The sequence below is a fragment of the Thamnophis elegans genome, chromosome 1 (assembly GCF_009769535.1).
Source record: "Thamnophis elegans isolate rThaEle1 chromosome 1, rThaEle1.pri, whole genome shotgun sequence".
Classification (NCBI taxonomy): Eukaryota; Metazoa; Chordata; class Lepidosauria; order Squamata; family Colubridae; genus Thamnophis; species Thamnophis elegans.
The window spans coordinates 8,326,360-8,354,303 of record NC_045541.1 but is presented as its reverse complement, the minus strand read 5'-3'; the positions used below and the strand labels follow the sequence as shown (position 1 = coordinate 8,354,303).

Genomic DNA, 27,944 nt, shown 5'->3' with positions numbered 1-27,944 from the left:
CTGATTGGGTGTCTGTTGTGTTCCTTTTTAACTTGTGGTGTCCCGTTGTTTTAATAATTCTTTTTAATTCTTTTTTTCTTTCTGTAAGCCGCCCGGAGTCCTCCGGGATTGGGCGGCATAGAAATTCAATAAATGAATGAATGAATGAATGATGTTTGGCAACTGTTGCACAGTGTACTTAAAACACTGAAGTGATCTTCAATTAAAAAAAGAGCTGAATTTTAGAGATTTATAACACTTCAGATCTGAAGTGAAAAGCCACTGTTGGTGCTTCCGTAACCCATATATTCATGGAATTGTATACCTATTGGGCACACCCAGGAAAGCGTCTTTAAGGCGTGCACCTGGCCGTAAACTTGTTTTAATCACCAATTTGGCTCTAAATCCAAAATGCTGCACATCCCTACTTTATTCCTGGAATGTGACTCTACATATGAGATTCTGCCTATTTTCTAGAGGATATATAGAAGAACTTGCTTTCAAAATATACAGCAAACCAAGACTTCTGTTACTTCTTTCCTGACACAATTTTTAATTGGCGTGAGATTGGCCTATTTATATTTATCCATTATTTCTTTGTTGAAGTCTTATCTCTAAAACACTGCATTGTAATTTATCATGTCGCTTTAGTTCCCTCTGCTCACTGTAATGCAACTGTTCAGATGTTCAATGTACAACTGTATATTTACAATTTACAATGTACAGTCCATACCTGCTGTGGATTAGAGGAAACATTTTCGCATTGAAAGGGGGAAACAGAACTACCAGGTTCTGTCCTTTTATATAGATTTTGTTCTGGATTTCATTAACTTCTTGGAGAGACTTGGAACTTAGGCAATATCTGCAATCAAGGCTTCTGCAAACTGCATCTTCTCTGCCTCAGTAAGCATTAAATAAATATAGCAGAGTATCCACTGTATTTAATAGCTGAAAGACATATTAATTTATGTATTGTGGTAGTATTAAAAAAGATCTCATTGTGCTAAACCCACAAAGGTTCCTGGGATTGGAGATATATCCCTGAGCAACAATAATTCTGCAGTCTATTCCTTCCCAATGAAGCAAACCTAGTTAGACCATAGCTGATACCCTTCAGCTGTAGAAAAGAAGGCTTGCTTAAGAAATGTGCTGATCATACAAATCATTTTTTAACATATGAAATGAGCGGCAGATGGGGAAAGTGCATGTTTCTTCAACTTAAACATCAAATGGAATAGTTATTCCTCTTCAACAGAATTCCTGCTCAAAACACAACAAAGAATGAAGGAAAACAAGAGAGAAGAGTTCTTTCTGAACTCACCACTCTTTTCTCCCTCTGTCCCCAGCAATCTAAATTATTGCATGTCTGAACTCTGCTCTGATGGTACCAAAGGTTCGTTAGGCACAGGGAAGATCAATTTTTTCCTGAGAGTATAAGCTGGTTGGGGCATCTGTTTCCTTTTGCACTGAGCATCCGCCCGTTTGCTCACTTCTTCATTGACTGCTGTAAGAATGGATAATATATCTTCACCTCTAAAGAGAAGAAAATGAACATCAACAAAATATCAATTCTTTGCAAATCAGGAAGTCATTTGACTTTGCACTTAACAATCACATCACTTAGTGACAGACTTACTTCCCTTTATATTATCACTGGACTATAAACTAACATAATTGCAAATCAGAAAAGCATGACATCAACAGCATGTTTAGGCTTAGAGACAAAATTATTTAGCATGTTAGAAATTTCTTAGGGCCCCAGCTTGTCTGCAATCAAGAATAGCAATAGCAATAGCAATAGAAATTAGGCTTATATACCGCTTCATAGGGCTTTCAGCCCTCTCTAAGCGGTTTACAGAGTCAGCATATTGCCCCCAACAACAATCCGGGTCCTCATTTTACCCACCTCGGAAGGATGGAAGGCTGAGTCAACCTTGAGCCGGTGAGATTTGAACAGCCGAACTGCAGAACTGCAGTCAGCTGAAGTAGCCTGCAGTGCTGCATTTAACCATTTATGCATTTCTCTCCCCTCTGCCTATTCAGCACAAAGATTACCAGAGCCAGGATGGCGTCGTGGCTAAGATGTTGGAGAAGACCAGGAGACCCAGGATGAGGGCTACTGTAGCTTCTTGGACTAGTCACATTCTCCCAGCTCACTCTCCCTCACAGGATTATGATGGAAGGGAAATCACTAACTCAAGACAAGCCTGTGCTATCAAGATTTTGAGCTGGTGCATGAAAAGCCTATGGAACGATGGTTGAAAATTGTGTGAAAAGTCCATTTGGAATGGGCTAAGTGGCCTCCTAACAGCTTACGAATCTATACTTGGTAGTTCATTCAGAACAGTGACATTAAAGAGAAGACTTCCATGTAACGTGAATCCTACCTTGGCACCAGGAGCTGCAACTTACTGCAAAGAGCCTGAATGTACCATGCCCCTTCATGTATATTCCGGAAAGAGAGATATCCATCCACAGTGGCCATGCCAAGCAGGAAATCTGCTTCATCTGGAATAGTTGAGGTCAGCTGTTGGGAAGACACATATCCTGAACTTTGGGCATCTGGTTCAAATGAGACAGCATAGCCGGAGTCTTCTTGGAGATAGGCTGGTTGCTGTATCCTTTCACCTTGACAGGCCTGGATGAAGAAGAGCTTGGGTTTCTGAGCCAACAATGGGCAGTTGTTGGCTTTGAAGTATGATGTGATGGTACGGATTGGAATCAGACGTTCATCTGTCCCAAAAATTTCCCCAGATTTTCCATGAGATAGAATACAGCACACCAAACAGTCACTGTCTTTCCAATCCCTGGAAGACTGCCAAAACCTCAAGATTTCTTCAATTTCTGTAGAAGTCTTGTCGTCATACTTTTCCACTCGGAATCCAAGCCAGGTAAACACACGTTTCAGCTCCACTGTTACAAAGAAAGAAGGCAAAGCGTTTAATACAAAACAATGTCAGTGGCTGGGCCATTTCATGGATCTAAGTTACACAGAAATGATACGGCAACAATTTCTATTTCTGCATTTTTAGTGGGGGGAAAGGCCACAAAATGGTCTCTCTTTTTTCGATAATCTACTAGGCTTATAAACTGTGAGACTACCCTTACCTGTTTACTTCTTCTAAACATTCTATAAATGCAGAAACTGAATAATGTTCTGTTTTGGAACTTAACAAGAGAGCCTATTGCCCCATTTCAATAGGCTGATAGAATTTGCAGAGGCGTTTTGGAATTGCAAACACGAGCCCAGTCCCTTACAGCTCCGATCTTTCTTCATTGAATAGGAAGGACTTAAAAAAGTAGGCAGCCATGTGAAAAAATATACAAACTAAATGTAGCAGTAGCAATAGCAATAGCAGTTAGACTTATATACCGCTTCATAGGGCTTTCAGCCCTCTCTAAGCGGTTTACAGAGTCAGCATATTGCCCCCAACAACAATCCGGGTCCTCATTTTACCCACCTCGGAAGGATGGAAGGCTGAGTCAACCTTGAGCCGGTGAGATTTGAACAGCCGAACTGCTGAACTGCAGTCAGCTGAAGTAGCCTGCAGTGCTGCATTTAACCACTGCGCCACCTCGGCTCTTATGTCATCTAATGGCTATGGTCCTCCCTTAATCACTACAGTAGACATCTTGTTTTTGCTCAACATTAGGAGTAGAAATAATTTTACACCGGTAATCTTCACTTATCAATCATTCTAAGTTATAGCAGTGCTGAACAAGAAGACTTACAATTGGTCCTCGAAGTTGTGGCCATTGCAGCATCCCTATGGTCATGTGATTAGGATTTGACAACTTGGCAACCAATGCACATTTGTGATGGTCTCAATGTCCCTCAGTCATATAAGTGACATTTGTATGCATCAAAGCCGGGAAGACATCACAAATTGCAGTCACATGACATTGTGTTTAATGACCTGTGATGATTTGCTTAACAACCGCAGCTGGAACTAACAAACTTTGCAAATCAGGAAGTCATTTGACTTTTCACTTAGCAATCACATCACTTAGTGACAGAGTTGCTGGGTCGCAATTACGGTTGGTGAGTCAGGATTATCTGTGCTATTTTATGAGGAAGTTGATGGGAAAAGAATTGACACTCCCATTTCCATAAGATTAAGGGAAGCTGCAGTGTGAATGCTCCAATCCATGAAAACCGCAACTTATTTCCATTTGCACATGTCAGTTCTACTTATTTTCATTAAGCTAATTATCTCTTAGTGATAAAATCCTAGCCTGCCACCTTCTGTGGAATAAAGTGAGAGATTAAAAAAAATCTGGACACAGGCCACAACAATAACTAGAAACGTTTACAGCCTGAAACCACACAGAAGGTACACATTAGTAATCATGTAATCAACGCGCTCTACGTGGGGCTACCCTTGAAAAGCGTTCGGAGACTGCAACGTTTGTGGATTGAAGGCGGATGGAAGACGCGAGAGCCAGGACTTCAAACAATCAAAGGTTTATTGAAGAAACAGGAACAGGTGACAGCGATTCAAACGAACAGGAACCGCGCCAAGGTATGTATATGGAATTTGTAAAAGAGGGAACCAATAGGGAGCCGAGTACTGTCCAGCAACTGCTGACGCAGTACCTCGGCCAATCAGGAAGCGTTAGCTGGCTAGCAACAGGCTGTGCTGCATCCCAGCCATAGACTGTTGCTGGCCCTTTAGGAATATTTAAGAATATTCTACAGCAACTAGTCCAGAACGCAGCCGCGCGAGCGATATTGGGTGCACCTAGGTACACCCATGTTACACCTATCCTCCGCGAGCTGCACTGGCTACCTATTGGTCTCTGGACACAATTCAAGGTGTTGGTTATTACCTTTAAAGCCCTTCATGCTTAGGACCAGCATACCTGCGAGACCGCCTACTGCCACACTCCTCCCAACGGCCGGTAAGATCCCACAGGGTGGGCCTCCTTCAGATGCCGTCAGCCAGACAATGTCGGCTGGCGGCTCCCCGGAGAGGGCCTTCTCTGTGGCTGCCCCGACCCATTGAAACGAACTACCCCCAGAAATCCGGACCTCACCCACTCTCATGGCCTTCAGAAAAGCTGTCAAGACCTGGCTATTCCGGCAGGCCTGGGGCTGTTGACCTCATTATTGAGGTCCAGCCCCGACTGAAATGAATGTATCGGTGTTGTTTTTTAACTTTTCTATTTTCTATTTTATTTTATTTTATTTTATTTCTTTCCCTTTCTGTAAGCCGCCCGGAGTCCTCCGGGATTGGGCGGCCTATAAATAAAATTAAACTTCAAACATTTGCTGTTTTGCAGTGTGAAAGCACTTTATAGAAAGATATGGAAGCAAGTTTTTTTTTAAAAAAAAAAAGATGAATATCTCAATATAAGCACTCATTGAAGCCACTTACTGGCGTCTTTGTCCGATCCTTTCCTTTCTTTGAGAAAACCTTCAAAATTGACATTGTTAATAATAAGACAATATCCTCTGCACTGCCCATCCATTTTATACTGAGATAACATCTGCAGAATGAAGGACAGGAAAAGAGTATCAGACTTTGGTTTGTAAGATCTTAATAATATTAGCATTACCAAAAGCGATTGTGGAGGGCAGAAGGGATGGCTTTGGAGGATAGAAAGGACAGCCTCTTAGCAAGGGAAAATTGACCAGCTTTAGTCTGTATCCATTCCAGGAAACTAATGTGAGAAAACCTCAAACAGGTCTCTCCCTAATTTGGCCAAAGATAAAGGGAGGGAGGGAGCGAGGGAGGGGGGAAGCACATTCAGACCTGCAAGATTCTGTTACTATAGCTGTTCCAATGAAAAGAGTTTAAGATTTATATGGCATTGCTTTCTTGGTCTAAACTACCTTATAGAACATCAATGAATTTCAATTGTTTTGCAACAGTGTCTGGAATCCTAGCAAAATATTCTTTGATTGAGAATCAATCTGCTCTATTCATTGCTCAATTGCTAGAAAACCAACTAGGATTTAACAGCAATCCTGCTAAGTCACACCAAAGGTCTTTCTCGTCTAGTAGATCTTAATATGGGTGACTTTCAATTGTCTGCTCTATCAAATTCCAAGTTTTGCACTCGAATATTTGTCACAGACATCTGGCGCACAAAATTCGTTGCCTTTAAAACCAACATCACTATTACAACCTGCAAGTTGGACATTATTTTGTGTGTGAAGAACCATCCGAGAGTCATCCGGATCAGTTCTGTAATGAATCTAACTTCCTTTGATTGCTTTTAGAAATGAGACCTGAGCTGAAAAAAAACAGCTATAGCTACACTGGTGTCAGGTCCTCACAGATGAAGCAAACGAACAAAATTGCAATGAATTGTCAACTTGAGGAATACAGAAAAGTATTAAAAGGACATTATTTTTTCCAAGAGTGTAAACTTTACTGAATAAATCCACATTGGCACAGAAGAAGCGAAACATGGGCTTCCCATGGAAAGGCATGCATAGCTCATTCCCCCTTTTCTCATGGGCCATCCACAGTCCATTATGCCCACCAATCACTTCTATTCACTTTGTTATAAGAACCAGACAACCACACTCTGCCATCTGTTCTGGGGAGGGGGCAGCAATGTCTCATGGGAACCGATCAGTGGTGGGTTTCAAAAATTTTTAGAACCTCTTCTGTAGGTGTGGTCTGCTTTGTGGGAGTGGTTTACCGGCCATGTGACCGGGTGGGAGTGGCTTGCCAGCCATGTGACCGAATGGGAGTGGCTTGCCGGCCATGTGACCGGGTGGGCGTGGCCAACTTGTAAAATGCAATGAAACCTACTTAACAACGCTCTTGCTTAGCAACCAAAAGGTTTATTTATTTATTTTTTATTTATTAGGATTTATAGGCCGCCCTTTTCCCTGAGGGGACTCAGGGCGGCTTACAATCATTAGGGAGGGGGTGCAGTTCAAAAATAAACAGTATGTGAACAAAGTAAAATAATAAAAACACAACTTGCATTCAACATTCAACACTCGGGTGGGGCAAATGAGAAGCTTATCCCCAGGCCTGTTGGGATAGCCAGGTCTTGAGGGCTGTGCGGAAGGCCTGGACGGTGGTGAGGGTGCGTATCTCGACGGGGAGGTCGTTCCACAGGGTCGGAGCTGCAACAGAAAAGGCTCTCCTCCGTGTAGTCGCCAGGCGACATTGACTGGCGGATGGGATTCGGAGGAGGCCCAGTCTGTGCGATCTTATCGGTCGGAGGGAGGTAATCGGCAGAAGGCGGTCTCTCAAGTACTCAGATCCACTACCATGAAGGGCTTTAAAGGTGGTCAACAACACCCTGAAGCGCACCCGGAGATCAACAGGTAGCCAGTGCAGCTCGCGGAGGATGGGTGTTATGTGGGCGAACCGCGGTGCGCCCACTATCACTCGCGCGGCCGCGTTCTGAACTAACTGCAGTCGCCGGATGCACCTCAAGGGCAGCCCCATGTAGAACACATTGCAGTATTCCAGCCTAGAGATCACAAGGGCTCGAGTGACTGTTGCGAGAGCCTCCCGGTTCAGGTAGGGTCGTAACTGGCGGACCAGGCGAACCTGGGCAAATGCCTCCCTGGTCACAGCTGACAAATGATGGTCGAGTCAGCTGTGGGTCCAGGAGGACTCCTAAGTTACGAACCCTATCTGAGGGGTATAAAATTTGACCCCCCAGCCTGATAGATGGAACATTGGCCAAATTGTTGGGAGGGAAACACAACAGCCACTCGGTCTTGTCCGGGTTGAGTACCAGTTTGTTAGCACTCATCCAGTTCTTAACGGCCTCAAGACCCCGGTTCATCACATCCACCGCTTCATTGAGTTGCCACGGGGTGGACAGATACAATTGCGTATCGTCCGCATATTGATGGTATTTTATCCCGTGCCTCCGAATGATCTCGCCCAGCGGTTTCATGTATATGTTAAATAGTAGGGAGGATAAGACCGAACCCTGCGGCACCCCATATTTTAGGGGCCTCAGGGATGATCTCTGCCCCCCGACCAACACCGACTGCGACCTGTCCGAGAGGTAGGAGGAGAACCACTGCAGAACAGTGCCTCCCACCCCCACCTCCCGCAGTCGTCGCAGAAGGATACCATGGTCGATGGTATCGAAAGCCGCCGAGAGGTCAAGGAGAACCAGGATGGACGCATGGCCTCCATCTCTGGCCCTCCAGAGATCATCGGTCAATGCGACCAAAGCGGTTTCTGTGCTGTAACCGGGTCTGAAGCCGGACTGGAAGGGGTCAAGGTAACTAGCTTCCTCCAAGGCCCGTTGAAGCTGGAAGGCCACCACCTTCTCAACAACCTTCCCAACGAAGGGTAGGTTGGAGACAGGACGGTAGTTATTTAAAATGGCTGGATCCAAGGATGGTTTCTTCAGGAGGGGTCTCACCACCGCCGTTTTAAGTGCTGCGGGGAAGTGCCCCTCCCGAAGGGAGGCGGTTACGACCGCCTGGATCCAGCCACGTGTCACCTCACTGCTGTTGGCAACCAGCCAGGAGGGACACGGGTCCAGAATACAGGTGGAGGCACTCACAGCTCGAATGGCCTTGTCCACATCCCCAGAGGCAACATCCTGAAACTCAACCCAGAGATGGTTTGCCAAGTAATCCTCTTGTGTCCCAGCTGGAACTGCAGCGGTGGAGTCCAAGTCCGACCGAAACCGAGCAACTTTGTCCGCTAAGAACTGGGCGTAGTCCTCAGCCTTACCCTGTAGGGGGTCTGCCACATCCCTCCTATTTAGGAGGGAGCGGGTGATCCTGAACAGGGCGGCTGGGCGAGACTCAGCGGACGCAACCAAGGTGGCGATGTGTGTTCTTTTGGCAGCCCTCAATGCCCTGATGTAATCCTTGGTGCAAGTTGTCAACATTGCTCAGTTCGACTCGGACTTATCGGACCTCCACAAGTGCTCTAGGCGTCTCCTCCGGCGCTTCTTCTCCCGGAGCTCCTCAGTGAACCAAGGAGGTCTCCGGGATCCGCTGACCCGGAGGGGCCGTAGTGGCGCAATCCGGTCAAGAGAGGTTGGCTTAGGAACTCCAGCATTGGAAGCACCAAGTCTTAAAGCTGTCAAGTTACAAGACCCTTGCACCCCTAACCCTTTAGAAAAAAAACCCCCAGGGATGTTCAAACTTGACAACTTTAAGACTTTAAGGTTTAGATAGGACTCTTAGAGGCGGGCGGGGCGATTGGTGAGCCAGCCAATTAGTGAGTGGTGGGCGGGGCAAGCGTGGTGCGGACGGGCAGGGAGAGGGAGCTGGAACCAGTTCTAAACAGTAGATTTGTGGAACCTCTTCTATAGAAGAGGTTAGAACTGGCAGGAACCCACCCCTGGAACCGATACTGCTTGGCGGCCATTCCCCACACCACAATCCATCACCACTGTATTGTCTATCAAGCTGCAAGCAAAGAGGAATATAGGTAAACGTTTGAGTCAATCTTGACCTAGAAAGTCTGTGGAGGTTGCATTACAATTCTCATAAACCCCATGCTATGAGATTTGCTTGTGGGTCTAATGAGAATTGAAGTTCAATAGCATCTGAAGGGCTCATGTCCACCATGTTGTAAAAGGACTTTTAAAAGTTAAGAATTGGCCAAGATAAAACATACTAAACAGCTAGGTCTGAGCTAGATTCCAATTCATATACTGATTGATTGGGATACTCGAGAAGCAATTCAGAAGATACAAACCACGGCTTCAGCATTCGTATCATTCTCTCCGGCAGTTTGTGGTAACTTCTGTCCCAAGGAACAAGGCAAAGGCACTGCGTTGACATCTAAAAAAAAATTACGAAGAAATAAGAAGACTTAAAAGATTTATCTTATCTTAATCATTTGAGAGTAGAATACTGCAGACAATGGAGGTAGTCCTTGAGTTGTGATCTGCCTTGCGAATTTCTCCTTGACTTTGCTTGTTAGAGAGCCGAGGTGGCACAATGGTTAGAGTGCTGTACTGCAGGCTACTTCAGCTGACTGTTATCTGCAGTTCGGCTGTTCAAATCTCACCGGCTCAGGGTTGACTCAGCCTTCCATCCTTCCGAGGTGGGTGAAATGAGGACCCGGATTGTTGGGGGCAGTATGCTGACTCTGTAAACCGCTTAGAGAGGGCTGAAAGCCCTATGAAGCGGTATATAAGTTTAACTGCTATTGCTATTGTTGAAAGCTAGCAGAGGAGGTTTGTAAGGATGATTATGTGACCACAAGATTCTGCAACCCGTCGTAAGTGCAAGCTACTTGCTAAGCATTCAAATTTTGTTTATGGGACTGCATTGGTGCCGCAGCGGCTAGAACTTCCAGGACTAGCTGGTGCAGGTAGTCCTTGATGTACGACCAGGCACTTAGCAACTGTTTGAAGTTATAAAAGACCTTCCCCCCCCCCAAAGCTACTTACAAACAGTTTTGAAGTCATGGCTGCTGCAGCACAACCAGAGTCATTCGCTTATCTTTTTCCCAAGCGACACCCCCAGGTCTTGGGCCTGTCTCCCCCCCCCCTTATCCTTCCTCCCTATCTCCCACTTATCTTTGAGGATATAGAGTCAGGACCTCACATTGGGGAACGAGGATAAACCACTCTGCCTCAGTGTCCCTGGGCCATGCAGCCGTGTGCCGGAAGGGATCATGTTACTTCAGCATGGCCACAGCACTTTTCACAACACGGACAGCACTAGGAAAGTACAGCAGCTCACGTTTGTTGGTGGGCTGCACAACCACATCACCTAAGCAATCGCTTTTTCAGTGTGGCCACACAAGGAGTTGTGACCACACTTGAAACGATGGCTGCTTCTGGGACACAACTGCACAGACCAGGGATGTCTTCCCTCCCTTCCTGTGATCTTCTCTGGAGATCCTCAACCATCTGGCTTCTTTTGTATCCGTCCATGGAGTGACTCCATGCTGGAATGCCCTTTTACTCCCCCTCCCTCTCGCCTTTAGCTGGCAATTGTCACCTCAAGGCTGGATTATTGCAATGCGCTCTACATGGGGCTACCCTTGAAAAGCGTTTGGAGACTACAGTTAGTCCAGAATGCAGCCGCGAGAGCGATATTGGGTGTACCGAGGTACACCCATGTTACACCTGTCCTCTGCGAGCTGCACTGGCTACCAATTAGTTTCCGGACGCAATTCAAGGTGTTGGTCATTACCTTTCAAGCCCTACATGGCTTAGGACCAGCGTATCTGCGAGACTGCCTATGAGTTGGCTTTGGAGGATGTGGAGGACCCTGGACAGGGTGCCGACTCCGAGCAGGGCGCAGAGAGGCTGGTTGGCCACCAGGAGCCGCATGAGCCTTGGACCAGTGGGGAGGAGACAAGGGAGAGTGATCTGGACGCCAGCAGTGAGTTGTTCTTGGATGCCCGGCACCGGAGAGCTAATAGGCGTCAGGAACAGTTGCACAGTTACAGGAGGTAATTACACTCAGCTGGTGGTCATTAGGCTCCTCTCCAGACTATAAAGGGAATGCTTGTGCAAACGCCCCTTTTGCAGAAGTCAACGCATTAACGAATGTTGGAGAACAGCATTGTGAGCCTAGCAGGCTGGATTGCTGCCACGGCTTATCTGTGCTGGATTGCTGCCCAGGCTTGTCTGTGCCGGTTTGCTGCCAAGGACCTGTCTGTCTGTTAATAAATTCTGTAAAGTATCTTTGACTCGGAGTGTGTTGGTGTGGGACGAGGGGGGTCAGAACACAACAGCACTGAAAAAAGTGACTTATGACTATTTTTCACAGCTGTTGCAGCATCCCTGTAGTCAGGGGATCAAAATTTGAGCGCTTGGCAACTGGCATGTATTTAGGATAGTTGCACTGTCCCAGGGTCATGTGATCAACATATAACATTCCCAGCCGGATTCCAACAAGCGAAGTCAGTGGGGGGAGCCAGATTTTGCTTAACAACGGCATGATTCACTGAAAAACTGCAGTGATTCACTTAACATCTATCTCAAAAAAGATTATAAAATGAGCCAAAACTCACTTAACAACTGCCTGGCTTAGAAACAGAAATTTTGGACTCAACTGTGCTCATAAATCAACCTGCATTATTAACAACAGCTTATGGTTATTTCCCGTCAGATTCCTATTTTCTTTCAATGCCATATCCCAGCCTTTTAATTTCACAGCTGGTATGAGAAAAGAAACATTGAAAGGAACCCCTGGGTGTATTTCCGGTCTGTCCAAGACTCCATGTAGAAAGCAGAATTGAAAGTATTTTGATTGCCACACCCCATTACTCAAACGGCCATTTAGAAGAAGAGACTTCTGACAACTCTACCAGCCTACTGGCAAAAGGAACTGCATTTCTTGTTTACTTGGTGGACCTATGACTCTACATGCCAGGACATGTTACAATGCTTAGGTGAACGGCAAGGCAGTTTGCCAAAAACTTAAATCTAACAGGCAAATGAGAACACTCAGAACGTTTCAGGACACTGCAAAACTACCTACCGTGATTCTTTGGCAGAACAGGATCCTGCATAGAAAAGAAAATAAGAAAAATTAAAAGGAGGTATTTGTAGTCATATCCAATGTTCCCTCTAATTTTTTTTCAGTGTGGGCCAGGGGTGGGTTTTAAAAATTGTTCGAACCTACTTGGTGGGCGTGGCCTCCTTTGTGGGAGTGGTTTGCTACACATGTGACTGGATGGGAGTGGCTTGCTAATGCCACCACCGCCGCTACCGCCGCCCCTCCACCCGCCTTCGGCTGCGTAGTACACGCGAGCCTGCGGCTTTTGCAAGGGAAGGGCTGGAGGCCTTCCCTTGCGAAAGCTAGGCTGCCCCCCCCCACTTCAGCTGCTACCGCCGCCGCTAACGCTTCAGCCACTAGCGCCGCCGCCGCTAACACCGCCCCCCCACCCAGCTTTGGCCGCTTAGTGCACGTGAGCCTAGCTCACGAAAGCTAGGCTGCCGCCCCCTTCAGCCGCTACCGCCACCCCCAGCTTCTGCTGCGTAGTGCACACGAGCCTAGCTCACGAAAGCTAGGCCGCCGCCCCTTCAGCTGCTACCGCCGCCGCCACTACCGCTGCTGCCGCCACTAACGCCACCGCCACTCCCCCACCCAGCTTCGGCCGCGTAGTGCACGCGAGCCTGCAGCTTTCGTGAGCGAAGGCCTGGAGACCTTCCCTCACGAAAGCTGGGCTGCCGCCACCCACCCGAAGCCTCCCGAGTCCCGCTGCTGGGGCTTTGTTGCTTACCTGAGGGGGAAGCAGCAAGCGAAGGCCGAAGGGAATTTTCAAATGGAGGTCAAGCGCGAAAAAAGCTTCGCTTCGCCTCCAGCCCGCTCACTGATTGGCTGGACTCCAGCCAATCAGTGAGCGGCAGGCTGGGCTTAGTGCGGATGGGCGGGGGAATGAGCAAGTGAGCTGCGACGCGCCGGCTAAAGGGCGCTTTGCAGTGACAGGAGCCAGGACCGGTAACGGCATTCCCGGAAGTTAATTACTTCCGGGTTCACCAACGAACCGGTTCGTGCGACCCGGTGCGAACCGGGAGGAATCCACCCCTGGTGTGGGCGGAAAAGTATAGTGTTTGAGCGGCACATTTTCATGCCTGAGTACCTGAATTTTTTTCACAGATGTCACCCAAGAAAACAACGAAATCAGTGTTATTTGAAAGTCAAAGTTTAATTAAAAGTCTTATTTATCATTATGACTTAAAGTATCTCGCGTCTGTCTTTCTTTAACCATTCCGAGTACACTTTGTCAAGATCAATCTGCACCGCTGAAGTCTGGTAAGATCGGATTCGCATCAGCATATCCAAGTGCTCAGTTTGCAGCCAATTGCGAGCTTTGGTCTTGATGGCATTCATCAGGCTGAAACCTTGCTCACAATCGGCGCTTGATGCCTGGAATGTTGCGCAGATGTCCAGCAGACGTGACAGCAATCCAAACTGTTGCTCTCTTAGTACAAACTGAACTACATCATCAAATGAGCGCATTAATCCAGACTTGAATTTCTCTGACACCAGAAATCTGAAGTCACGATATTGTGACTGTACAGCTGATGTGATGCTGACTCCATCCAAATCGTCAAAGAAATGCTGGTATTTTCCAACCAGAGTTGCAATCTCAGTTTCCCCATAATTAAAAGAATTCACATTCGACAGAGCTGCAGTTTCGAATATATTCCAATCTGTCAGCTCATTGTCTGGAAAACGACTGTCAAGATGCAAGCACAAACGTTCAATAAATCTGAGTATAGGAGCCGTGTCAATGTCTGGGTTGCTCTCCATATATTCGCGAGCTTCGTTATTCCAGTAAACTGTTTCACATAAATACTGCAGGCGAAGCTTGCCTATTCTGGCCTTAACAAACTGAACGGCTTCTATTGGTGTCAGGTTGCTTCCTTGCAACAACTTGTTCAACTCGGCTAATTCGTGAACAACATCATCAAACACAATCAATGCAGCACGAATCTGTGGATCCGTCAACTTTTTGTAACAATATTTACATACTGGGTCACTGTGTGATTCTGCTTGCTCTTTACAGTACTCAACCAAAGCTGTAATGTTTTTCATTAATGCTTGCAATGCAAAATGTCTGGAAAGCCATCGTACTTCATTCAACGGTCTGAAGGCTACCGCTTCACAGTCAAGAACTTCTGCTAGTTCTGCAAATGCCGTTTTCTTCACAGAAGAGCGGCCAAATAGAGTGTACACAGTGCGCAGTAAAGTCTCAATGTCTTTCATAAGTGAGACGTGCTTACATGCATCATCAATCCCCAGGTCTTCTTGATGTGCCACACAATGGTGTTCAACTAAATGAGATACATCTTGACGAAGCTGAGCAGCCACACCATTATGCTTACCCAGCATCACAGACGCACCGTCTGATGTAAACATGACCATCTTTTGAAGATTGATGTTGTTTGTAGCATAGAACTCTTTTATGGCTGCTGTGATTGCTGTGCTGTCGCATGTTGACAACTGTAAAATTCCTACAAACACGTTCTTATAAATCGCAGCATTAGACGGGCGGAATTTCGCATACAAAATCAACATTTTGTTGACTGATACATCGGTGCTTTCATCAGCAATAAGAGTGTGACAACTGGCATTACATAGATCATGCATGACTTCTTTCTGAACAACTGCATTGATGCACTCCACAAACTCAGTGCCATAATTCTTGCTGCGCCAGCTCTCCGGAATGGACACATACTTGCCTATGTGGTCATGTATGGCGTTGACTGATAATATTGACACATTCGTGTTTATGGCCAGCAACACATTATCAATCAAAATTTTGACTTCCTTAGCATTAGTTTTCGAATCCAGGTGAATCTTCTTATTGATATAACGCTTCGAATAATCAATTTTCCAATCGTTCCATCGTTTTCCAGTGGTGAATGTGCCACCTGTACAAGCTTCAATGTCGTCACTACTTTCACGATAAGTGAAGATGTCACCCAGTTTTGTTAACTGTTTTCTAGACGAAGTTGGCAGTTCAGTAAACTTTCCCAACCATTCTAGTTTTAACTTCCAGCTGTACTTTTTCTTTACTCCAGCTTTACGTTTTGACATCAGCACTGACTGATGGTGTACCTATATAGGGTTAGGGTTTATCAATTATTACAATTATCTTTTCAAATTCATTTTGGGTTAAATAAAAAAGAGCTTTGAAATGAATATATAAATGGCACTTAATACCACTAATATTAAAATAGCAAATGTTTGATATACTTCATTTTAATGAATTTCACTTGATATACTTCATTTTAATGAGTTAACATTCAATTGCAAAAGTTGTCTATACACTCTATGCTTCTGTGAAAGTATTATATGCAATTTGCTATTTTAAATGAGTAAAATTATTAAAATCACCATAATTAAAGTCTCATTCGCATCTAAGAGTTTTCTTCCATCGTTAATTTGTAAACTCAAGGATTTATTGCCTGCATTTTCAACAATGCTTGCTGATTGTTTAAAAATTTGTGGGAATTTGCTCCTCTCTGTACAGAGGATTTTAGTAACCTACTACTACCGCAAAACTAATTTCTAAACTGCATACTACTTGCAAATATAAATAGATTGTTAAAATGGCTCTACCATAACCAAATAAGAGAAAAAAACACCTTCATTTTGTTTATAAAGTAGTGATTTTAGTTTGCTCTATGGAAGTCACTATTTTAAACTGACAGATAGGAAGTTTAATTAGATTAAAAGCAAAAATATTCTCAATGACTTTGAAAATCCCAATGAGTTATCAAATATAGGTACTCCTTCATTACAATGTGGGACTGGAATTTTTATTACTCAGCAATGTGGTCACAAAGCTGATGTCGTGTCATAAGTCATGTGACCGGGCTCTCTCGCCTCTTTCCAACTCCGAGGGCATCAATCATGTTAGCCAAGGGATCTGCAAAGCTGGCTCTTTTAAGACTGGTGGACTTCAACTTCCAGAATTTTGAGAGTTGAAGTCCACCAGTCTTAAAACAGCCAACTTACTTACCATTTACTAGCAAATACCGTATTTTTCGGACTATAAGACGCACCAAGATTTCAAAGAGGTAAGTCAGGAAAAAAAGTTTTTGTCCTCCCTGGCCCCCAGGAGCACTCTGCAGGCTTCAGCAGGGCTCAGGGAAGGCAAAAATGCCCCCCCTTTTTTTGCGAAAAACGGCCCATTTTTTGCCCATTTTTCACAAAAATGGGATGCGGGGCTTCAGGAGGCCGAAAATAGCTGTATTCGGTGTATAAGACACACCAACATTTCTACACTCTTTTAGGGGGGGGGGAGGTGTGTTTTATACTCCGAAAAATACGGTACTCTAGAAGTCTGATCAGGAAAAAGAACAGGATTGGGGACGACTTTAAGACTTTCTGCAGAATATTTTTTGTTCCATTTCAATTCCATCTCTTTCATTATAATACTAATCTACTTCTATTTCCTCTTGATGCGAATTTCAATCTAGACTTATTAGTTGCAACATTTTAAAAGGGAAAATGAGCTAGAATATTAAAACTGTCAGAAATTTGTAGCTTTTGTTGAACAAAGTAATAGGCATCATCTGCATTTTAAGATACAGAGATGTAACACAGATGTTAACAAAAGACATCTCAGAGGACAGGCAGACAAGAGCAATAGAAGAAAGGAGATATTTGTTCAGGTCAGAATCACCAATCTTAATAAGGATCAAAAGAACCTCTCTAATACATGCTGGAACATAAATACTGACATGCTTTCATGTTCCAGCAAGCAGCATGGCCCCTAGCTAAAAGATAGGGGGGAAAAACACCTCCTTTCCTCTTTGAATTCAGTGTCAAGTAGCTTTTCACTTGCTCAAAATCAAATCCAGACTAATGCTATTTTTCTAAAGTTCCCTTCTCACCCCTATTGGTGGTACACGTCTTCCACAATCTCAGGTCCTCTACCAGAGGCCAGGCAGTTTGAGGAATGTTTGAATGTTTGTTTGAATGCCCAATCCCGGAGGACAATACAATACAACAACAATACAATTAAAATAGAAGTTAAAAAACACAGAAAAACATAGTAAAAAAGACCACAACATACACCCAGTCTAATCGGGGCTGGAACTCAAACATGAGTTCAACAGCCCGGGGCCTGCTGGAATAGCCAGGTCTTAAGAGCCTTACGGAAGGCCATGAGAGTGGGCCTGACCATTTTTTCGAGGGTTCATCCAGGATGGAAATGTTGAGACAGGCTTCTTTACACAAATGGACCACAATGTTTGCGAAGACATACCTGCAGTGAAGTACTTCCAAAAGTTGGTTTGTTAAAGGCACGAACAGAAGAGGGAACAGTTTCTTTGATTCCTTGAGGAAGCACTATAAACCAACAATAAAATGATTGGGGAAGAGCACAACTTTTTTTTTTTTAAATCTAAATAAGTACTAAACGTTTTTAAAAGTGCTGATTCATCAACTAAAAGTTGAAGGAAGAGTCATAAGACAACGAACAAATAAAACGGAACTCTTTAGCACACCTAGTTTTTAAAGTAATCGCACTCCTAATATTAACTCCTAGTCTCAACACACATTTCTGTTTTTTTGGGGGGGAAGTATCTTGTAATCTTCAAACTGCTTCAAAAAGTGGTATTTATGCTAGAATAAATCAGCGCAATAATGGAGGTCCTGACCTAGAATCTCTCCCTTTGGTGGGAAACTCTTTTGGCAATGCCATTTTCTTTTTTTTATTATTATTGTAGCCATATAACTGAATCAGTAAGTAGAATATTCAGGTTGTTTAACATAACCTCAGGCAAGTCGTTAAAAATAGGGTGTAATTAGGTTATTATTATTCACGGCCCCGGAAAGATGACAGTAGTCTGAAGACAGCAATTTTTTAAAAAAACCACAAAGTCTTTGACTTACAATTGCAATTGACTCCAAAATTTCGGCCATAAGTCACAATGGTCGTAACTGCATACAATTTTACAAGCTTTACTGCAGTGGTCATTAAGTGAACCCACTACAGGTATTCCTCAAATTGCAACAGTTCATTTAGTGACCCTTCAAAGTTACAACAGCACTAAAAAAAAAGATTTATGCTGATTTTTCACACTTATGACCATTGCAGCATCCCCATGGTCATGTGATCAAAATGCAAACGCTTGGCAACTGACTCATATTTATGACAGTCGCGGGGTCCTGTGATCACCCTTTGTGATTCTCTGACAAGCAATGGGGAAACCAGATTCACTTAGCAACTGTGGTACTAACTTAACAAGTGCAATGATTCACTTAACAACTGTGGCAAAAAAAGGTTGTAAAATGGGGGCAAAACTCACTTAACAAATGTCTCAACTTAGCAAATGACCACAAGCTATTGCAAGTGGCAATAAATGCAGGGTGATTGCCAAGGGCACAAGCTACAATCACTTAGCCATGGTGTGTTTGTGTTTGTGTTTGTGTGTGTGTGTGTGTGTGTGTGTGATGTTAGAATTTTGAATTTGGTCACCCTTTTTACAAGTCCATCAAGGAGTTCCAATAATGGCACTTTCCTCTTTTTTTTTCCTACATGGGCTACCCTTGAAAAGCGTTCGGAGACTGCAGCTAGTCCAGAATGCGGCCGCGCGAACAATATTGGGTGTGCCGAGGTACACCCACATTACACCTATCCTCCGCGAGCTGCACTGGCTACCAATTGGTCTCCGGACGCAATTCAAGGTGTTGGTTATTATCTTTAAAGCCCTACATGACTTAGGGCCAGAGTACCTCCGAGACCGCCTACTGCCACATACCTCCCAACGGCCAGTAAGATCCCACAGATTGGCCTCCTTCGGATGCCGTCAGCCAGACAATGTCGGCTGGCAGGCCCCCGGAGGAGAGCCTTCTCTGTGGCTGCTCCGACTCTTTGGAATCAGCTACCCCTAGAGATCCGGACCTCACCCACTTCATGGCCTTCAGGAAAGCTGTTAAAACCTGGCTGTTCCGGCAGGCCTGGGGCTGTTGACCTCATGTTGAGGTCCAATCCCGGTTAGAATGAATGCATGTGGCTTTGTGATTTTAAACTGCTTTTTTTTCTTTTTTCTTTTCTTTTTCTTCTTTTGTAAGCCGCCCGGAGTCCTTCGGGATTGGGCGGCATATAAATTTTAATACAAATAAATAATAAATAATTTTTTTCATCTAACACAATTTCACCCAACATCATTCACCCCTGAAGTGAGATTGGCCCCATCTGTGTCTGCCAATCTTTCAGAAGCCCCTTAAGACGCGGCTGTGTCAGCAGTCTTGGGGAAGATGGTGAGATGCCTCTATTGTAATTAATGTCAAGAGGGTCCCTCCTAGTCTTTTTAATTCATATTTCGCTTAATGATTTTACTATTCTTTTTTTACAATAGTTTCTATTACGGTACAATTTTAAAGTTTGTTTTTACAGTCTGTGGGGTTTTATTACGCTACTCATACGTTACCCATGTGAGATGGGTGGCTCTATCAATGTGAATGAATAAACGAACTTCTTCACAAAATAATACAAAGGTTACATGTTTTATCCAAACAATCCTCAAGATGCCTTAAGAAAGACTAATTGGGCAAATTCAGCATTGATCAACTTAGGAGATGCTTAAATTCATCAGGCTACAAGGGAATGGCAATGATACTCCATGCAGGCAGATGCAGCTCGTAAGCATCTTGGCTAAAGAAATGCCTCTTCTACCCTCTCACCCCTCATCTGCGAGACCGCCTCCTGCCGCATACCTCCCAACGGCCGATAAGATCTCACAGGCTGGGCCTCCTCCGGGTGCCGTCGACCGGACAATGCCGGTTGGCAGCCCCCGGAGGAGAGCGTTTTCTGTAGCTGCTCTGGCCTTGTGAAACGATCTACCAGCAGAGATCCGGACCCTTCCCACTCTCTCGGCCTTCCAAAAAGCCACCGAAACCTGGCTGTTCCGGCAGGCCTGGGGCTGTTGACCCATGAATGAGGTCCAGTCCTCAGCTAAGTCGAGTGTATGGTGTGTTCCTTTTAAATTTGTTCTTGTCTTTCCCCTATTTTTTATTTCTTGTTTTATCTTTGTATTTGTAAGCCGCCCAGAGTCCTACAGGATTGGGCGGCATATAAGTTTATTAAATTACGAATTACAAATTACCCCTAAAGATTTTTTACCTCACATAAGGGTATTTTTGTATCAGTTAGAAAATATTAATGGGAACTTTAATTATAGATCAACATTCATCTTCCATAGGCTTGAAGTAATCCAAAGCCACTTAGGAGACCCAGTCAATAGGACTTGCAGGTTAGCTGATATAATTGAAATGGAGGATAAACCAGAAGATGGTCCCAAGTGACATACTAAATATATTTATTTTTGCTAAATATATTCTTGCCTATTTATTACATGATACAGAACATAGGGAGCGAATGGGGTGAAGCCCAACCCCTTTCCCTGCTTCACCTCCCTTAACTTTCTCTGTTCCTTTTTACTCTTTTTTCTCCTGAAATATAAAAAGTGAGAAGAAAGGGATCTCTAGCAGATATGGAGTATAGGGCTTAAGGCAATGGTGGGTTTCAAAAAATTTTTGGAACCTCTTCTGTAGGTGTGGCCTGCTTTCCGGGTCCACTGGTGGAACCTCTTCTAACCGGTTCGGTAGATTTGACAAACCGGTTGTACCGAACAGGTGCGAACTGGTAGGAACCCACCTCTGGCTTAAGGGGGAAAAAAGGAAGGCAGTGAAATAGGTTATGTTCCACATTTGCCACCTGCCCCCCTTCAAAGAATAACAAGGGCATACTTAATAAGCCCATTTTTTGCTTGGGACTACTTGGCACAGTATTAATCTAGTACCGTGTGACTTGCACAGAAGAATGACTACAAATATTTGATAAACAATATTTTTCAAAATTAGACACCTTCCCCTTCTTTGTACATCTCTATTTTCTTCAGAAGATAAGGTGCTGTTTTCTCGCAGATATATTCAAGAATATCCAGGTATGACTCCTGTAGAAGGCCTTTCTTCTCCAGGGAAGTCAGCAACTCCGAAGCTGACTGGGAAAAAAATAAAGTAAATGCAATAGTTACAACTTAAATGTGCTTTCCATGCTGCGGTAATAACCAAAGTCTTTCCACATCTTCAACCAAGTTCTGTCAGTAACATAAGAGCAACATCCAATGTTTCTTTAATAAATTGAAAATCTCCTAAACTGCATTGGCTTAAGTCAATCTCTAGGACTGGGCTTTTCTGGACATGTAAAGTACATTTCAGAAAATTTCTACCTTCCATGTTTTTCTCAAAACATGTGTATCTTCAGGGGAAAGGCTGTGTTAAGGCCCATTTCATGATCAGGACTAAGGATAGTCCTTCTTGCTCCTGACAACACAACTATAGCACTCTTTCCTTAGGAAAGTGGATTTGATGTTAAATCTCATATAGCAATAGCAATAGCAGTTATATACCGCTTCATAGGGCTTTCAGCCCTCTCTAAGCGGTTTACAGAGTCAGCATATCGCCCCCACAGTCTGGGTCCTCATTTCACCCACCTCGGAAGGATGGAAGGCTGAGTCAACCTCGAGCCGGTGAGATTAGAACCGCTGAACTGCAGATAACAGTCAGCTGAAGTGGCCTGCAGTACTGCACCCTAACCACTGCGCCACCTATAACTGTTTGGGATTTAAAAAAAAATAATTCCTCCTTTATTTGTATTTTTGGCAGGCATTTTTAAATATGTTTGATGTTTCTTGCTTCTTAGTCTTTAGTTTTACTCACCATAATGGATTGTTTCTTTGGGAGGTCATCCCTCAGAAGAAAAGCAGCAGTCTTCACATCATCCTTTGTGAGGCCTTGTGTTATTTCATACAGCAACTGTCTGGGTGACAAGTCTAAAGTATTTAAGTATTTAATGAATTTATATGCCACCCAATCCCGAAGAACATGTAAGCCAATGCTTTTTATATAAGATTATAAGATATTCATCCTTAGCACCTTGCCTGCCTTTTCAATTTAAGCTTCTGAAATTTTGGGTAATGAACTTTGATGGCAAATATTTAGATATACAGAGTCAAAATAAATATATGATTAAAGTGCTTAGTACCCATTCAGAAGAGAAAATAATGCCTCAAACAATGTATTTTAACTGGAAGTGTTTGGAAAACTCACCGATAACCAGATACTTTTCCTTCCTTATGCAGTTTTTCTTGAACCATCTCTTTAGTATAACGAAGTTTCTGGAGCAGATCGTAACGCTCAATAATGTAGAGAAGCTCCGCTATGAGAAAAGTATCATCCTTATTAATTAAGTCTTCATTGATGAGAAATTGGAAAATATCCCGGGCTGATGTCACTGTTTCCAGCTTCTTGAACGAGATGAAATCAGAACAGAGAAATTTCATATCTTCTACATCGTCCTTCCCTAAGTTTTCATCAATTGATAGTAGCTGCTGGCGAAATGCCACATTGTTGTCGTCACCCATGATGAAACGTTTTCTTAGGAGTTAAAATCTCTAAAACAGGAGGGAAAAAACAATGCTAAGCATTTAGAAATAAGGTAGTGGAAAAGAAATAAAAGACTGAAAGATAAACACTCACAAATTCTCTCCCAACCAACCAAAAGCAAACACTTTTGCACAAAAGAATTACTGGTAAGAGCAACAGTTACAGGAAATAATGTCAACATAAACAAAAGTTAAATAATTCAGCAAATGATCACTCTGGGGCGAGGGGACAGATAAGTCATGTTACTGCTTTTGTAATGTGGCAATGTCACGAAAAGCTAGAACATTTTTTTTTTGCCATGCACTCATATACACACTAAAAAAGTCAAATATATCATGATCAGACCTTTCCTTCTATTTCATTGAAACATGATTTGCCTTCTATTTGGTTAAAAGGTTATTTTCAAAGGTAATCAACACACAACACATAAAATCCTTTGACATAATTCAACCATTTGTCAAAAGAGCTAAACATTTAAGCAGTAATGTGGCTTATCCTGTCCGAACAGGATAGGAACACCAATCCATATGAAGGCAAGAAATCAGATAAAAGTGAAAAGCACAGCTCTTTGTAGGGGGTGGAAATGCACCACTACCCAAGATAACTGCTTCAATACAGTTGTTCAATCAACAGTAGTAAGCAAACAATTTTATTATTACTTTAGGAAAAAATTTCAGATGGTGCAAGGTGAAACTATAGGTACCGTACCATTTACCACCCAGAGACCTATAAGATCACACAGAGTAGGCTTCCTCCGGATTCCATCTGCCGGTCAATGTCGGCTGGCGACTCCCCGGGGGAGGGCCTTCTCTGTTGCTGCTCCGGCCCTATGGAACGATCTCCCCGTGGAGATCCAGACCCTTACTACCCTCCCGGCCTTCCGCAAAGCGATTAAGACCTGGCTGTTCCGGCAGGCCTGGGGCTGTTGATTTATCCAGCCCCACTCTAAGCTATATGAATGTTGTGCAATTTTAATGTCTGTTCTTTTTAATTTTTATATGTCCCCACTCCCCGTTTTATCTGTAAGCCGCCCTGAGTCTCTCGAGAGTGGGCGGCATACAAATCCTAATAATAATAATAATAAACTGTACTCTCTCTAGTCTATAGCTTCACTTTACACCTACTGAAATTACTAATTTAAAATATAAATGCCCCCACAGTATATATGTATGTGTAAAACACACAAACACAGACACACACAGAGGATATCAGGGGTGAAATTCAGCAGGTTCTGGAGAACTGGAAGCGGAAATTTTGAGTAGTTCAGAGAACTGGCAAATACACCTCTGGTTGGCCCCCGAGTGTGGTGGGAATGGGGTTTTTGCAGTATCCTTTCCCTGGAGTGGAAAGGAAATGGAGATTTTGTAGTATCCTTCCCCTTCTACAGAACTGGTAGTAAAAAAAATTAATTTCACCCCTGCTGTATGTACGTACATATACACATGCATACATGCATACATTTATCACACTTGCTCACCCTTCACAGCAGGAGTGCATGAGTCACCCAGGTATGGTGGTGCCCTCAAAGCACAACATAGTGTACCAGCTATGATTTTCTACCAGATAAAAAAACTGCTAGAGAAGGAGAGGAGGGAGGAAGAGAGAGAAAGAGAAGGAGAGAGGGTAGGAAGGAGAAGAAAGAGGGTAGGAGTAGGGGAGAGGTAAGGGAAGGAAGAAGGGGAAGGAGAGGAGGAAGGAAGGGAGGGAGAAAAGAAAAAGAAAATAAGGTGGTGTCATAGCAGGTGTGAAGGATGGTAAACAAAGCATTCCAAACTATACCTTATAACCTTTTAACTGGGATAATAATAATATAAGAATGGCAAAGAAAAAGAATAACTATGTGAATGTATACCTATAACTGTATGTAAGAGAATAAATGACAGTAAAAATATAAAGCACAATATAGGTAAACAGTATTTGGTCATAAGTTAGCTAAGTATAAATAAACAAAGAATTGTACATAAAAATGGATAACAAATAAGGAGACTATGAACGCAAGATAGAAATGTATAGAAGGGAAAACAATAACTGCAAAGAAACCGGTTCGGAACTGCTGTATGATATACGATGGAACTTATTGTTCCTATGTTATTTTTAACTCATGTGTTTGTTTCTGTTGATGTGCTTATGTGTTTAAAATAAAAATTTATTTAAAAAAACCTGCTAGAAAGTTACATTTCCCTGTTTGATACAGAGTCCCAGTTTAGAACCTTCACAAGGAATGCAGCCCCACTTAAGACCAGTTGTAAATCTCCATTCATAACAAATAAGGGCTGTTCAACTTTTTTTGCTTAATTTTTTTTTGCCACCCTGATCCATTCTCAAATTTTCTGCAGGCCTGGTTACAAGACTTTGGGACAAGTAGATGGATATAATAAGAATAGAATAGAATAGAATACAATTTTATTATTTGTATGCCGCCCTTCTCCGGGAGGACTCAGGGTGGCGAACAATTCAAGGGGGGAAAAGGGGAACATAAAAAACAAAATACAAATAATAAAAGTAAACAACAGTCCCACAACTATACATGTCGAGAGGGGAGGGAACTCATCACCCCCAGGCCTGCCAGCAAAGCCAGGTTTTGATGGCTTTTCGGAAGGCCTGGAGAGAGGTGAGGGTCCGAATCCCTGCAGGGAGTTCATTCCAGAGGGCCGGAGCTGCTACAGAGAAGGCCCTCCCCCGGGGTAATAGACAGGTGGCATTGGCTGGTAGATGGCACCCGGAGGAGGCCTTCTCTGTGCGATCTAACGGGTCTATGGGAGGTAATTGGCAGCAGGCGGTCTCTCAAGTACCCAGATCCAATACCATGAAGGGCTTTATAAGTTACGACTAGCACCTTGAAGCGTATCCGGAGACCGATCGGTAACCAGTGCAGCTCGCGGAGGATAGGTGTAACGTGGGTGTACCGAGGTGCACCCACAATCGCTCGCGCGGCTGCGTTCTGGACGAGTTGAAGTCTCCGAATACTCTTCAAGGGCTGCCCCATGTAGAGCGCATTGCAGTAGAAGAAGAGCTGAAGGTTATTTCACATCATGCGTGGATCCAAATTCTAAATGGCATTGATTCAAGCCCGGGGAGGGGGGGGGATAATAGGCCATATTCTGGAACACTATAAATTACAAGCCAAGTTATCATCTGGGATTAGTCCTTCAGAAGGAAGTCAGGGATTTTATACCACTGTACTTCCAACCCTCCATCCTACCTTATCACAAAAACAGGACCTGGAGAATTCTTAAGTGAGAGAAACTCATCCTTTTTTTAAATACAAAAATACAAAATTTGCAATGTACACTTGAAGTTAGATCACATGGCAACCGTGGCCCTCCATTTTCCTTTGGGGGGATTTCCAGACCTTTTCAAAAAAATAAGCCTTCATTTTCCTAACGCACAACTTCCTCTGAGCAATGAGATCAAGGTAAGCTGCCTTTTTGAATTGGTCCATTTGATGCGCCCGGCACCCTAAAACCACAGAAGGGAATTCCCCCATCCGAGACTGCGCCTTTATTTGGGGGAAAAAAGGCTTTTTTTTTTTAAATTATGTATTGTCTTATATGTTAAAAGTTTGTCTCCCCCTCCCCCTTGGGTTGTGAGCCGCCCTGAGTCCCCTCCAGGGAAAAGGGCGGCGTATAAATAAACTTCAAACTCAAACTCAAACTTTTTTTTCCAGCTTGGCCTAATGAAAACGGCGGCCTCGTTGACGGATTGTCATGGCAGCCCAGGAAGGATCCTTCCCGTTACAGGGCCAAGGTCTTTACGGAGTAACTTTCATCTTCCACCGCCCCTCTTGATCCCAACAGCCGCTTCCTTTTCCCTTGTCCCGAAACGCCACCGCCCTTTGACGAACTTTCTCCCCCCCCCCCCCAGGAACTCATTTCCGCGCAGCCCGAGCAAAACTTTTCAAAAGTTCATCAGCAACTTTTGCCACTTGTTCGGCTTTCGCCTGGACGGAGATTTTAAGAGGGGGGGGGGCAGTTAAGGCTGGAAAAGGAAAGACGCCAAAAGGAAAGACGCCAACAGCGAGATCCAGGAAAACGGAGCTCCCTCCCTGCCTCCCTCCTCTCGGTTTCCTCCAACCCCTCTCCAAAGTCGCTTACTACCTCGATTGCGGCTCCCGGGGGGGGGGGGGGGGGGGCGGAAAAAAGTTTTGAGCTGGAGTTGTAGATTAGTTGTAGGGAAGGCGGCTGCGGCGAAAGGATGGTTGAAAAACGCGCCAGAGCTTCCAAGCCCTTTCCCCGAATTCATTCATTAGAAGCAGCCGGGATTACCCAAAAGCGCGCAGGGAACGCTCGGCTATGGGTCCCGTACGATCAAGCCGATCGGAGAATTCACGTCCGAGTCAGAGAGAGCGAGTTTCTCTTTTAAAACAGGAAAGACTCGCAAGTTTCTAATTCTCCGTTTTTTGAATTTCCGGCTCGGAAGTCACAAGATTTACGCAGTGTTGCTCCTCCCCTGGTAGGAAGCGATCTCCTTTTTTGGGTTGGTGGCGCCACGCTGCGCCCGGTATACGATGCCCGTCTCCACCCACCCACCTACCCATCGTCCCTCCTATACTTTGTCGTTGCCTGCCCTCTCCTCTTCCACTGAAGATACGGTTTTAAAGGGCGGTGCAGCTGTAAAGGAGGAAGCCCGCTCGACGGCATTTTCTCGCCTTTCGGAGAGTTGCGTCACATGCACTTCATAGCAATAGCAGTTAGACTTATATAGCGCTTCATGGGGCTTTCAGCCCTCTCTAAGCGGTTTACAGAGTCAGCATATTGCCCCCACGGTCTGGGTCCTCTCTTCTTTATAACAGTTATAACTACAATTATAATAGCAATAGCAGTTAAACTTATATACCGCTTCATAGGGCTTTCAGCCCTCTCTAAGCAGTTTACAGAGTCAGCATATTGCCCCCAAACTGCATTGGCTTAAGTCAATCTCTAGGACTGGGCTTTTCTGGACATGAAAAGTGCATTTCAGAAAATTTCTACCTTCCATGTTTTTCTCAAAACATGGGTATCTTCAGGGGAAAGGCTGTGTTAAGGCCCATTTCATGATCAGGACTAAGGACAGTCCTCCTTGCTCTTGACAACACAACTATAGCACTCTTTCCTTAGGGAAGTGGATTTGATGTTAAATCTCATATAGCAAT

General features: G+C 44.1%; 1 protein-coding gene across 2 annotated transcripts; it reads right to left on the bottom strand.

Annotated features, from left to right (window-relative positions):
• Nucleotides 1-813: 813 nt before the first annotated feature.
• On the bottom strand, nt 814-27,234 carry LOC116510877 (caspase-10-like). 2 transcript variants are annotated; one of them, XM_032220501.1, is made up of 10 exons: nt 26,911-27,234; nt 22,478-22,821; nt 22,088-22,187; nt 21,234-21,369; nt 17,628-17,710; nt 12,380-12,404; nt 9,633-9,718; nt 5,358-5,469; nt 2,367-2,892; nt 814-1,512 (listed from the first exon to the last, which is right to left on the bottom strand). In XM_032220501.1, the coding sequence occupies exons 2-10, from the start codon at nt 22,789-22,791 to the stop codon at nt 1,335-1,337; spliced, it is 1,560 nt and encodes a 519-aa protein (XP_032076392.1). In that variant the 5' UTR covers nt 22,792-22,821; nt 26,911-27,234; the 3' UTR covers nt 814-1,334. The 2 variants fall into 2 exon arrangements, with proteins under 2 accessions (XP_032076392.1, XP_032076400.1); XM_032220509.1 differs by having other exon boundaries at nt 27,079-27,234.
• Nucleotides 27,235-27,944: the final 710 nt, after the last annotated feature.

Bases quoted from the DNA above. Each gene is read 5' to 3' on its own strand.
- LOC116510877 (XM_032220501.1), bottom strand. From the start codon at position 22,791: ATGGGTGACGACAACAATGTGGCATTTCGCCAGCAGCTACTATCAATT. The intron at 5,470-9,632 runs GTTTGTATCTTC...TTCATTCTGCAG, and splicing joins ATACGAATGCTGAAGCCGTG to ATGTTATCTCAGTATAAAAT. The intron at 2,893-5,357 runs GTAAGTGGCTTC...TCTTTGTAACAG, and splicing joins AGGATCGGACAAAGACGCCA to TGGAGCTGAAACGTGTGTTT.